The sequence below is a fragment of the Staurois parvus genome, unplaced genomic scaffold, assembly GCF_062004578.1.
Source record: "Staurois parvus isolate SC_StPar_1 unplaced genomic scaffold, SC_StPar_1.0 ptg000264l, whole genome shotgun sequence".
Taxonomy (NCBI): Eukaryota; Metazoa; Chordata; class Amphibia; order Anura; family Ranidae; genus Staurois; species Staurois parvus.
This window is the reverse complement of record NW_028318060.1, coordinates 14,472,501-14,485,054: the sequence shown is the minus strand read 5'-3', so window position 1 is coordinate 14,485,054 and position 12,554 is coordinate 14,472,501. Positions and strand designations below refer to the sequence as shown.

The 12,554-nt window shown below is 41.1% G+C and overlaps 1 protein-coding gene across 1 annotated transcript in view; it reads left to right on the top strand.

Annotated features, from left to right (window-relative positions):
- Positions 1–86: 86 nt before the first annotated feature.
- PHIP (PHIP subunit of CUL4-Ring ligase complex) overlaps positions 87–12,554 on the top strand; it is a gene marked incomplete at its 5' end in the record, with an annotated part of 124,164 nt that continues 111,696 nt past the window's right edge. Inside the window, 4 exons of the mRNA XM_089681311.1 lie at positions 87–185; positions 5,839–5,999; positions 11,157–11,378; positions 12,168–12,268. Of these exons, the coding sequence (XP_089537437.1) occupies positions 87–185; positions 5,839–5,999; positions 11,157–11,378; positions 12,168–12,268 (583 nt within the window). The remainder of the gene's footprint in view (positions 186–5,838; positions 6,000–11,156; positions 11,379–12,167; positions 12,269–12,554) is intronic.

Below are 12,554 nucleotides of genomic sequence, written 5' to 3'. Positions count from 1 at the left end.
ATTTCCAAGACCATAGCGCTTGATAGGTCTCTGATGTGTATGTGTGGGGATAAACCTAACATATGTATTTATTTATTTTTTTATAGGCTGCAAACATGTTTTATGGAAAGGTCCAGGCCTTGCAGCTTTACACTGTGGAAGACCCCCAGAGCTGCCTGTCAGTTATGGAAACTCACCAAGTATAGGTGAGTGTATGTGAAGTCTTTGGGGAGAGTGAGAAGTCTGACCACTTTCTACTACTTGGCTATTCACTAAATGTTTTGCTGTGTCTGCCATATTGCCAAAGCCAGTGGATCAGTCTGTTTCCCAGGTCATCTTTACAGCTTCCTATGTTACCTCTTTGAATCCGCATCAGAACCCCTTTAAAATGAGCCCTGTCTGCCAGATGGGGAGGCCTGCTTTCAGTAACACTTCAGGTCTTGTTCCTCCCCAGCCTGTGACTGGACAGTGAAGGGGGAAGCATTGCACTGATGCTCATCTTTCTCTGCTTTTTGACCTATCAGCATATTTTTTGTAAGCACATGAGAACTGATTGGCTCCATGTGTCAATTCTTCCCCTCTCTACACTGTGCTGTAGAAAGGCTGTAAGAGTTTGATATCAAGTCTACTTCAAACACTTACACTGCTTGCATTTGAAGATACATGTAACAATGCATTCATGATTACACTGATGCAGTAATTTGTATTTTAAATCTGCCTGTAAGTTCAGCTTTAACTTTTTGTAATGCTAAGAACTTTCACTAGGCTGAGAAGTGAGGGTGAGTCTCCCAGACAAGGGCAAGGTCTTCATTGCACCATGTTCAAAGCTAGAAAGTAAACAAGTTCCCCATTATTGTCCCCACTGAGGCTCTCAAAGTAGATTTGGGAAATGGTGTGTAGAACTTATCAGAGAGCTGAACCTATGCTGCCTGTTAATGTTAAAACAGAATCAGGTAGAGGTCTTTTCTCGTTACAAAGGCAATAATGTCACCATGAGGTGCCTGCTCTTAGGATTTTTAAGAGTTTACCTGAGGACCAATTAGATTTTAGGCTATGCACACACATGCTCGGTTCACTGCACATCAATCTACTGTGTTGAAGCCATCAGGCGTTTCAATATGTAACCCAACAAAGGGGGCTTCTGAGATAAGCAACCTAATGGCGACCTCTGTGCCAGGGCTTTACAAACTGCAGTTCTTATCCTTTTGTAAGAGTTGCAGTGCATAGATAACAAAATGCCCCAGCAGTGTTCATGTTGAGCATTTCTTTTTAATACCCCCTTTTAGTCCTGGATGTTTTAAGCTGGCCACACACTATACAATCTGTTCATTCTCTTTGAGATCCACTATTAACTATGTGGTTCAAGAGCTTATCTGGTTTGATATAAATTGAATGTATTTGTTTAGGTTTGTTGTTGTATTATCATAATTCTGGTAAATCTGAAAAGGATTTTACAGAGTTTGTATTTGTAGATTGTGTTGTATGACCAGCTCTAAGATCCAGGTACTAGTCCTTCTGCTATTTCATGATTTTATGTGAAATGTGTTTTGTACCTGTGTTGCACACGTACCTGGCAGAGCAGTCAACTCCTGAAATTGCATTGTGCCGGTTTGTCTGGAGAGTCCCTGTTTCTCACAGGGGTATGTGAGATGTTTAAAGCAATTCTTGTTCAAACCTCCACTGATCTGAATTAGTTATTTTAGCTCATTGTGGGGGAAAACGTGCAGCAACCTATTTTTTCTTTTGAATTCAGAATATTGTCATGCTTTTCCACTTTTTTTGAAGATAAAAACCACAATTTAGCTTTCAGCGCCAATAAGGGATATGTCCCTGCTGTTGTGATCTTGTTCAAGAGACCGTTGGCTACCTACTCCTTGATTGAGGCTTTTGTTTAGCGTGTTTCCCATGTTGCTGCTTCTGTTAAGTCCCCTTTGACTTTGTTGGATCTGAATTTGGTTCTCAACGTTTCAAAAAACTGCTTTTTGATCCCATCAGGGATGTTAACCTCTCCACTCTTAACCATAGGTGGTGTTTCTTATAGCCATCACCTCTGGGAGGGGAGTGTCTGAACTGGCAGCCTCTCATTTCAACAAGGACATTATTCTCCCATCCCTCTGTCCTCTATTTTTCTGTGATTCTGGCTGTAAGTCTCTCTCATCGACCGCTTTTCTGTCAAGGTACCAATTCTACTAGATCTGTGAGTGCTTGTTGAGCTGTTTTGACATCACACTACTGTTTGTTAGATTTGCAGAGCCGCCACTTGGACTTCGGTTCACAAGTTCTCTTAATTCTACCCAGTTTCAGGTATCCTCTAATGCTAGCTTCAGATGTAAGGGCCTGCAGATAGCTCTCTGAGCTGCAGGCAGCCTCCAGTTTTGTTGTTTTTAGTGGGCTTGTTAGCATTTTGTTTACTGATGACCACTCTAGGTTGAACTGCTTTAGCTGTCCCAACAGTTAAAGTGGTTGTAAAATTTCTTTTTTTCTGAAAATAATAGACGTTATACTTTTCTGTGCAGTGGAATTACTCGGGGTGGTTCTGAATCTCCTCTTCTGGGGTCCCCTGCTGGCTTCTTGCTATGGGGACTCTCGTGCTGGCTTGATCCCAAGCTGGGCTATGTGTGTCTATAGATGCACGCAGTGCAGCTTGACCTTGCCCCTGCTCCCTCCTCATAGGTTTTGACAGACAGCAGCAGGAGCCAATGGCCCACACGTCTTCTGAGTCTCATGTGAGAAGAGAGAGGGTAGAAAAGCTTCTGCAGTTGGGTACAGTGCTGAATCTAGATCAGGCTCAGGAAAGTGTTTAAGGGGGTGCTGAGGGGAGCAGCTTTTGAGAGGTTTTTTTTTTTTTTAATATCTTAAAGCCGAGAATGCATTAAGGTAAAAACCTTTTTGCCTTTATAACCACTTTAATGACTTTCCGTGTCCCTCAAGGGATGGGAAAGAAAATTCTTTATACTCACTGTAAAGTCCTATTCTTGGAGTCCATTAAGGGACACAGGCCCCAGTCCTCTGTATTTTTGATCAGGCTCTTGGTACTGCATTGTTTCAAAAGTGAGTCATACTGGCAGTAGGAGCGAATACCCTGGGCTGGCGTACAATTTTTCTTTTAGTTTGTTGGTGTCCAGTCCTTCTGTAGCAGAAAGTATAACCTGACTTATCAATCTCCTGTGTCCGGACTGCAAGAAAAGGACTTTACAGTAAGTGCAAAAATTACATTACTTAATGCAGTGAAGTCCAACCTGTGGCCCTACGGGCCACACGCAACTCAAGATGGCTATGAATGGGGCCCAACACAAAATCATGAACTTAAAAATGGATTTTTTTTTCTTTTTGGGAAGTTTTTTGTAAAAATGCAATTATACTTCACAAACATGTTCCTGAAGAAAATTTTGACTTTGTCTCTGTACTGGACACTTATAAGTTTTTAATTTCACAAAGACAATTATTCCACTCATCAAAAGCATGCCTTATGTCATCAATTTTTGGCAGCATCTATTTTTGTGAGCAACAATTTTCAAGGATGAAGCACACGAAGGTTAAAATTAGAATCAAAATATCTGATGAGCACTTTGAAAATTCATTGAGAATTGCTTATACGTCCATCTAACCAGATATTGATGCATTTATCAAAAACCGTGTCAAATGTTGCACTTGTTTACAATGACGTTGTAGTACATTATCTATATTGATGATTGTTAACTTGTGATCTGCCCGTCTTTTTCTGCTCATCAGCTATCCTTATTGTTAGTGTATTGTATATGTTGCCCAAAACAATTCCTCGTCTTTCAATGTGGCCCAGGAAAATCAAAAGGTTGGACACCTCCGATTTAGTGTTTTTACCTTGTTAAATATGAAAACCTCAGATTCTTAAAAGGCTAAGTTCGCCTTTTGGAAAAACAAAAAAATCAGTATGTAGTCAAGGTGCATAGGTTAAACGCTGTTCATCTTCTAAAACTGTAGCTTAGTTTAAACGTCATACCTGTAGGCTTTGTGGCACCTCCACAGCCTGTTTGAAAAATGTATTGCCAGCCATCCTGCCTCATATCATGGATGCAAAATACGATGAGCACATGCTCTTGGCACAGAAACAAACATGCGCTTCTTCTTAATCAAAACCTACGCATGTGCTGGTTTTGAATGATCAAGCGCTCATTGTATTTTTCATCCCAGGCAAAGATAGGGGGCTCTCTGACAATAGGAGTTTTTTAGACAGGCTGTGGGGGTGCCGCAATAGGTGTACAGAAATGACATTTTAAATGAAGCTACAGTTTTAGAAGCTGAAGTGGGTTTTTTTTAATATGTTTATTGAACTATTCCAATTAATCTTAACAATATGTAGATGTCACCAAAAAGAGGTAGGTCCATAAACAAGCTTCATCTGGGAACAGCAATGTGGCTAGTACAGTACAGCAATAAGGGCATTGTGCAAGTACAGATCACAATTTAAACAGGAAAAGTCATCATATAAAGTGTGGAATTAGATGAGGACTCACTTGCACCACAAACCCATGTAGCAGTTTTTACGCTTATATCTTGCTCGCAAGTTGATAGCTCGATACTGAATGTCTCCACAAGAACCAACTAAAAATCAGTGGGTAGAAAAAGTAAATAGCATGCTTCTACGTGAAAAACTCACTTAACACTTTGTAGGGTACATTTCTATGTTGATATTTCTTATGGGAGCCTTGGCTGGATATACTAGGCCTAGCACCACACCAATTGGTTTGAGATAGGCTTTTGCATGGCTAGACCAGGTAGGGATCTCCACAGATTCTCTGTATTCTTTGTTGGGTGATAGGAGCTCTAAGCGCAATATCTGGAACTTTCAGGTTACGCTTTTCTTCTTCTGTCTTGTTTTATGACCTTGTGTTATCTATATAATTCTCAATTGACATGGTGATGGCTGTATGATTTGTGCCGGACAAACATTTCAACTGATTGGTGCCATATGTCCTATTTCTTGTTTTGCTGCAACCTGTAATACCAGTTTATGCAAACAATCTTATGCATTATATTACACCTCATTTCCTTTCTGGATGTCCTATGTTATTTATGCTGTACACGCCATGTCTTCAATAAACATTTCTAAATTAAAAAAAAAAGTGTGGAATCACCCCTGAAAAGTGCAGCGGGATACCTCTAAATATAACAAGATATCCTAATGAGTTGGGGAGTTCTGTCTAAAGAATTTTGGGTCTATTGATTATGGGTCATGCAGTGTGAAGAGGATGATAATCAAATGAAAAGAAACAGAAGGGTAGAAGTGCTGAAATAGAAATGAGAAAGGAAGAACAGTACAAATAAAAATAAAATAGGAATGCTTGTCAGTGTAGACAGTGAGTGGTCCTCATCTCAACAATGTGAAAGGAAATGCAATGTTTACCCTAGGTCAAGTCAGGGGGTTGCAGGGTTAGGCATATCTAAAGTATCCATATATCTAAGAATTGGGGGAATCTGTCGTAAAGTTGTGCTAGCTGAAGGCCTCATTCACACAGTTTGTTGCTGCCACTGGTTTTCTTCAAGAATCTGCAGATTCTTGCTGCCGAAATAACCGGGTTATGCGATCAGCAGCGTACACTCAGCCCATTTAAACTAATGGCACTGCTGATCGCATGTAGCCGAACACAGAAAGATTAGCTGCAGTTTGGGACAAATGTCCCAGCCTGGACATAGTCTGCAGCTACATGCGATCAACAGTGGCTGCTCTCAGCCCTACATTATTTCATATTGGCCAGGTGGCCATTGCCGATTGCATAACCTTTTTTTACCAGTGTTAACCTGCCATTAACCCTAGACAACTTTGATTGTTGGGAATGAATACAAATGTTAATTATGCATTATTTTTTTTTCTTTTCAAAGGAACTACACTTTTTGCAAGAAAGCTAAATGGAAAGTACAAATTTGAGACACTAGTCCCAACAGCAGTTTATCAGCATATGAAGATGCACAAGAGGATTTTAGGACATCTCTCCTCTGTTTATTGTGTGACTTTTGATCGGACTGGCCGAAGGATATTTACAGTAAGTTAGATGTGCTGGTCTTACATTATTACTGTACAACAATATCGTGATGATTTTTTTTTTTTAATTAAGACTAGAGTAACTGAGCTTTTGTTGAGAAAAAAACTTTCCCTTCTGGGTGATCTATGTACATTGTAAGAATTTTAACAAACTTTGTTGCAGACTCCTTTTTTTGTTGTTCTGAAGAAACAGCTTTTTGTGTACATGTAAGAAAGTGAATGTGAATTTTTTATTTTTTTTTTAAATAGCCTGTAATGCATTGAACCCGCGATCAGCAGATCGTGGATGCAATGTAGGGCTCCTGCAGATTGTCACATCTCTCTTCTCATGTAGACAGTTAAACAATGACAGACTCAACGAACTACCCAGAGCGCTCACCAGCAACCTGGTAGTTCATTGGGAACTACAAGCCATCATCTGCAAAGGCTGTCTGTAGTTGTTGGCTGTGTGGGCAAAGTTACGTTCTTTTCAAATTGTGACACCGGGGAGAAGATCCCCATGCTGCTGTCAGAAGTAGGCAAGGGGACCGGGGAGAGGCTACAGGAGCACCTTAAAAACGTGTGGAACATGTAACGTTCTGAAAGGTTAACCTGTCCTTTCATTTTTTATTTAAACGTTGTATTTGCTGTTTTTGTTTCCCATGAAAGTGGACTTAACCTTTTAAATTGAAGCAACCCTGTAAACGTCTTTAAATGTTTCTGTGCTGGATGCTTTAGCAGTGTCACAGAATTTTTGTTGTCATACCACTACACCAATTCGTCCTTGTTAGAACACAAACGACTCTATGCCGTTATATGGGAACAAACCTTAAAGGTAAATTTTTAAATCACTTTTATATGAAGGGGCTGTAAAATGCCGACCGTGGTGTTGCTGTTGTTTGTTCTCCAGGTGGCTAAATCACCTTTGTCTCCCCCCCCTTTACATGCAGATTACAGCCTTGATATTTGGAAGGCTACATGACCTGTAAAATTAAAGGATAGTATTGTTGGTTTTGCAAGTTTAGTTGCGCAAATCAAAACTTTGTTTCCTTTTCTTTGAAGGATGCAGGGTTCAGAGACTTTAGGGTGACACTGCTGCTTATGAGATGGGATCCTTGCGTTGCCCCTTGTCCTCTGTGTGCTGTGTTTCCAGGTCTAGAGCTATCAACACAGCCTCTTGAAGACTCATTTATGAATCGTCCATCTGCGTTGTAGGGTATAAGACGCTGAAGAATTGAGTGCTGCTTCAGTATGTGGCATGTCGCACCCGCATTCCAATTTCTGTTTCTGCCTTACAGCATGAGGTAGCATCTTCCTGCCATTGCTCCTATTCACAAGATGCAGTTCCTACCTCGGTTAGTCCATACAGTGACCTGGTCACTTTTGGTCATTTGACCCTCCTGCTCCCATCAACCATTTTTGGACTACTCAAGGTTTACCCGGTTAGTGGTTCAACATGATGGGTCACAAACCTAGGAAAAGCAGTCCCGAAGAGCTTACAATCTCGTTCCTAAGAGACCTCTACACTTTCCCTTGCAGAATCTGCCTGCAGACTGTAGCCTCTGAACTTTTGGTTGCAGAGGTGAGCCATCTGATGAATCCTGAAAATCCTTGCCTACTACTCCACAGCGACAACCTTATGCTGCAATTGCCATAACTCCTAGGCTTAGTGGAACTATTTCTTCTCTTATTGACTTAGTACATGCCTATTGAAAGATGGAGGTACAACTTATAGCATTTACTATTGCTGCTACCAGTCTAGGTCCCTGATAGACCCTAAGATTTTTAACTTTTCCCATGTACACTGTATTTCCAGAAGTTCTATGCACTGACTGAAAAACTCCTGATAAAGCGTTTACACCCTCAAACATTTTGTGATTCAATATTTATTGAGGCCTTTAATAAGAATGTGCCAATGCACTGTCTTAATAAAGCTCTGATCCCTGTAGAGAGTGCACCAGTTTAGATAAACTGCTCGAGACAGTCTCCAAAGCCCTGTTTTCCCTGGCCGGCCTTGCATTGCAACCTGCATGACAGTAATGTTAGTCTGCTAAACATTAGGTGAATGGACAAGACTCATTGGGTCCAGCTTTACACCATACTAATTCTTTATTTGTGGAGTGTTTAGAGTTCCTTCTGACAGCCCTGCATGACTGTGTTGGATGGGTTAGTAGATGTCTCACATCTTGTTTCTGGTATGAGTCTTCTGACTGTGAACATGCAGAGAACTCTTTGGTGGAAATGTTGAGCCGTTGGATCAGGCATGTAAAAAATCTTTTCTGTGCATGCCTGTCGAGGTTAATGGTTTCTTTTGGAGCTGCCTTGGACATGCTTATTAACCAGTTGCTCTCCAGAGGTTTTACCCCCCCCCCCCCCTTCCTGACCAGGCATTTTTTTGCAATATGGCGCTGCGTTACTTTTAACTGACTATTGCGCGGTCATACAACACTGTACATAAATGAAATTTTTAAATTTTTTCCCCACAAATAGAGCTTTCTTACGGTGGTCTTTGACCACCTCTGCGGGTTTTGGTAATGGAATTACTAGAGTTTATAAATCACTTTTATATGAAGTGGCTGTAAAATGCACACCGTGGTGTTGCTGCTTGGTCGTCATGCTTCACATTTTGTTCTCTAGGTGGCTAAATCAATTGTCTTTTGATTTAGAGCTTTCTTACAGTGGTATTTGACCACCTCTGCGGGTTTTTATTTTTTGCACTATAATCAAAAAATACAGACAAAAAAAAAATCACAATACGTGTAAATTGGTTTACGTGAAAGTTTTATAGCGTCTATAAATGACGGTGTATATATACTGGAATTTTTTTTTTTTATATTCATAATGGTGGCAATCAGTGACTTATAGTGGGACTGCGGTGAGCATTGTGACACTGGGTAGGAACTAACTGCCACTGACATCCCCAGTGACACTAATACAGTGAATTGTAAACTTACCTTGTACTTTTTCACTATGCCCTGTAAGAATACATGGTTTTGTCACACATTTCAAAGAGCCTGCCTTTTAAACTACAGGGGGTGCTGAGAGGAGAAGTTCCAGGAGGTGCAGTCAGGAAACATACTGAAATACCACTGATTGCAGGCAGCAAGGTAACATGGAATATAAAAGAAAACCACGTGAATGAGCAGAGGAGAGCCAGCAAAGCTTGCAGGGACTACAAGAGGTTAAGAGACAGGCAGCAGGCAGCTCTCACAATATGAAAAGACCTCTTCCAAGTAAACTTATATTGAATTGTCAAAAATAATGATTTGTATTACTATTACAATGCTGATGATATAGAATTGTAAGATCTTTAAATCACTCAAGCTTGCAGACAAATCCTTTTCAGTATGAAAAGCACCGCCCCAACACACACACACACTCTTCAAAGTGGGGGGGGGCAACATCTGTTATTCTTTTATGGACATTTAGACAGACACCGTCGATTGGCAGCCATACCTGCAGAATAGATTTCTCTGTGTTATTTTCACATTAATTGAAATGAGTAGAAAAATTTCCTGGAGCGTCGTTATAATTAGAAATTACATTTTCATTGAAAAATCTCTATAAAAGAATAGTTTTGAACTTTACAGAGGTACTCCCTAGAGTCACAAAAACCCCATGGTTACAAAAAAAAATAATAAAATCACTGTCACTAGTAATGTTGAAATGTCAGAATGTATGCAGCATTGAAAGAGCTGACAGGTTAACGGTACCTGATGAGGCAGAGGCAAACATCAGGATCCTCTTCACCAAGAACTAAGCACTGATCACTGCATTTGACGCATCGCTGTCTGATCTAAAGATTCAAATAAGCATTTCATTCCTTTCTGTGCAGTTTACTTTATTGTATTGTGCAGAAAAACTTGGTGTTTTTAGTTTTGATTGTAACATTCCAGCTAATATCATTGAAATGAATATAATAGCTGTTAAGAATTTCCACAAGATCTCTCACTCAAATGGCGAATAGTATAAAAAGTCAAAGCCCAACTCTAGGCCCAACAAAATACCCCTGCAGTGGACCCCCCCTCACACTACTTAGTGCTTGCTAAGTTCAGGGCCTTGCAGAGGAGGTTGTATTACTTACCTTTTTGTTGATTCAGAAGCATTCCTCCAGTGGTGCAACTGCTACATCACAGCCACCTCTAAGTTGCTCATGGCCACGTGCTCTCCCCTACCATAAACAATACAGGTTTAGTGTATCTACATTGTACGAGATGATGCAGAGGGACCACCCACAGACCACAGTGCTGGAAAGAGGTATGAATGAACATATGAGAGAGTATCATTTGGTTGATTACCCACCTTGGTAACACACAGGTTCATTTAGATCAGGGGTGTTCAATTTGTGGTCTCGGAGCCCTCTGATGTGGCCCTCGACCTCCAAACCAGGGAAGCGCATACCCAGGGTTGACAACTTGTGGATTGCTGTCTGGGCTTGCCAACCCGCCATCCCAGAGCATCAGAGTGCTACAAGCCGATGCCAGCAGCAGAGATAGCAGACTCCCGTGGAAGAAGCAGGAGCCGCATAAGCCGATGCTTCCACTGGCTCCTGTTCCAGGTGGTGTGATACCGAGTGCACTTCACCTGGGACCTTTCTAGCAGCCTGAAGAGTGATGCCAGAAGAAGCTGGAAGTGGAAAAGGACAGTATTAAACACACACAGTGTGCTTTTGCAATGTGCAGATTAGCACCAATAAAAGGCTTAACTACTATAAGGCTGCTTTCACACTGATCTGCAGGTGGGTTAGCTGCACTGAGCAATAGATTTCTATTATATCCACACCCCCCCAACCAGTGGCAACCCTGCCCCATACTCCAGGGGGCCTGTGCACATTCTGTCTTACACCTGGACAGAAGGGGCAGCATATATAGAAACCTATCCTCTCCATTTTCTCCCTGCAACCCTGAAATGCCGACTTTTCCTCCTCGCCTTCCCACCAGCATTCAGCGGCTGCAGGAGGAAAATGTTCATTATGCTATTCAAAATAACATTTTAAATTCTGAACCATTTCTTTTCACTGTGGCCTGTGACCGGTTACCAAATCACTTAAGTGGCCCTCACTGTTCAAAAGGTTGAGCACCCCTGATTTAAATGCTGGTAGATGCTTTCTGAACAGTTTTGTTTTATTAAATCTGTTGATATTGATCGTGTGCTTTAACAGCCTGCTTTTAAAACTCAGGGCTCTGATGACTGTCTGGTAAAAATATGGGCAACAGATGATGGCCGCCTCCTGGCAACATTAAGAGGACATGCTGCTGAAATCTCCGACATGGCTGTGAATTATGAAAATACAATGATTGCTGCTGGAAGCTGTGACAAGATGATCAGAATCTGGTGCCTGAGGACATGTGCCCCACTGGCCATTTTGCAGGGTCACAGTGCTTCCATAACTTCTCTACAGGTAATAATTTAGTCTTCCCACTAGACAGAAGAGTTGTGGCAGTTTGATCTGTCTTTGATGCATACATATATATCTTGATAGCAGCTTCCATGGCTTTAAAAGATTAGTGAGTTTTGTTCCGCTTTACGGTTTTGGTTACACATTGTGTTAAAAATAAACACCATACCAGCTGCAACACACAATTTTCGTGCCACAGTTGTAAGTGCCTAATCCAACATGCTGTTTTTTTTTGTTTAGAAAAACGAAACAAATGATGGCACAATTGCATGAGCTATTTATGGTTTGCTTAAGTCCTGCTAAATCACTTCATGTTAGGAAGGCTTCACAATGCAGGTTTTGTGTGGGTTAGCTGTGCTTTCCCATTAACGCCCTGTGGTTTTGGAGCAGATTTCAGAAAGTGCAACAAAGATGAAGCATACAGGAGTTTTTGTGCGCTTTCTGAAATTGCACCAAAAGGACAGGTCTATGGGAAAGCGCAGTTAACCCACACAAAACCATGGGTTAGCTGCGCTTTAGCAAAAGTGCAGTGAGGGCAATGTGAAGCTGCCCTTAGTGGTATTTCCTAAACAGATCTGAAGGGATGGGAAGTAGAGGTTGACATCATCTACCATATTCTTGATATATTCTTTCTTCTGTAAACTCTCTATATGCCGTTTTATAATTTCATGTGTAAAGTATCTAATTGCTCAGAGGCATGGTGTTGGTCAGGCACTTTAGAGCTCTTATGTATATATACAATAGTTTCTGTCTTCCCATGTCATTTATTCATGCTATTTTTTTATTATCTAGTTCTCTCCACTGTGCAGTGGATCTAAGCGATTCCTCTCCTCTACTGGAGCTGATGGAACAATTTGCTTCTGGCTTTGGGATGCAGGCACTCTAAAAATAAAGTAAGTTTTTTGTATTTTAGAAGCTTTTTAGCAATAAAATGACAAGACAGGCTGATGAATTTCTGGAGCTTATGTCTTAATATTTCTTAAGCTCCGTTCACACTAGCTTTGTTAGGTGTTAGGGAAGCGTTTTTAACCCCCCTCAAACACATGAAAATTCTACACATGGCAGCAAACAGTGCTGCCCACACTGAAGCGTTAGCGTCGCGGTAAAATTGACGCCTCATGGTGAGTCAGGAGGAGTTAAAGCCTCCCATTCAAGTCTACGGTGAAGCTCCTCAAACGC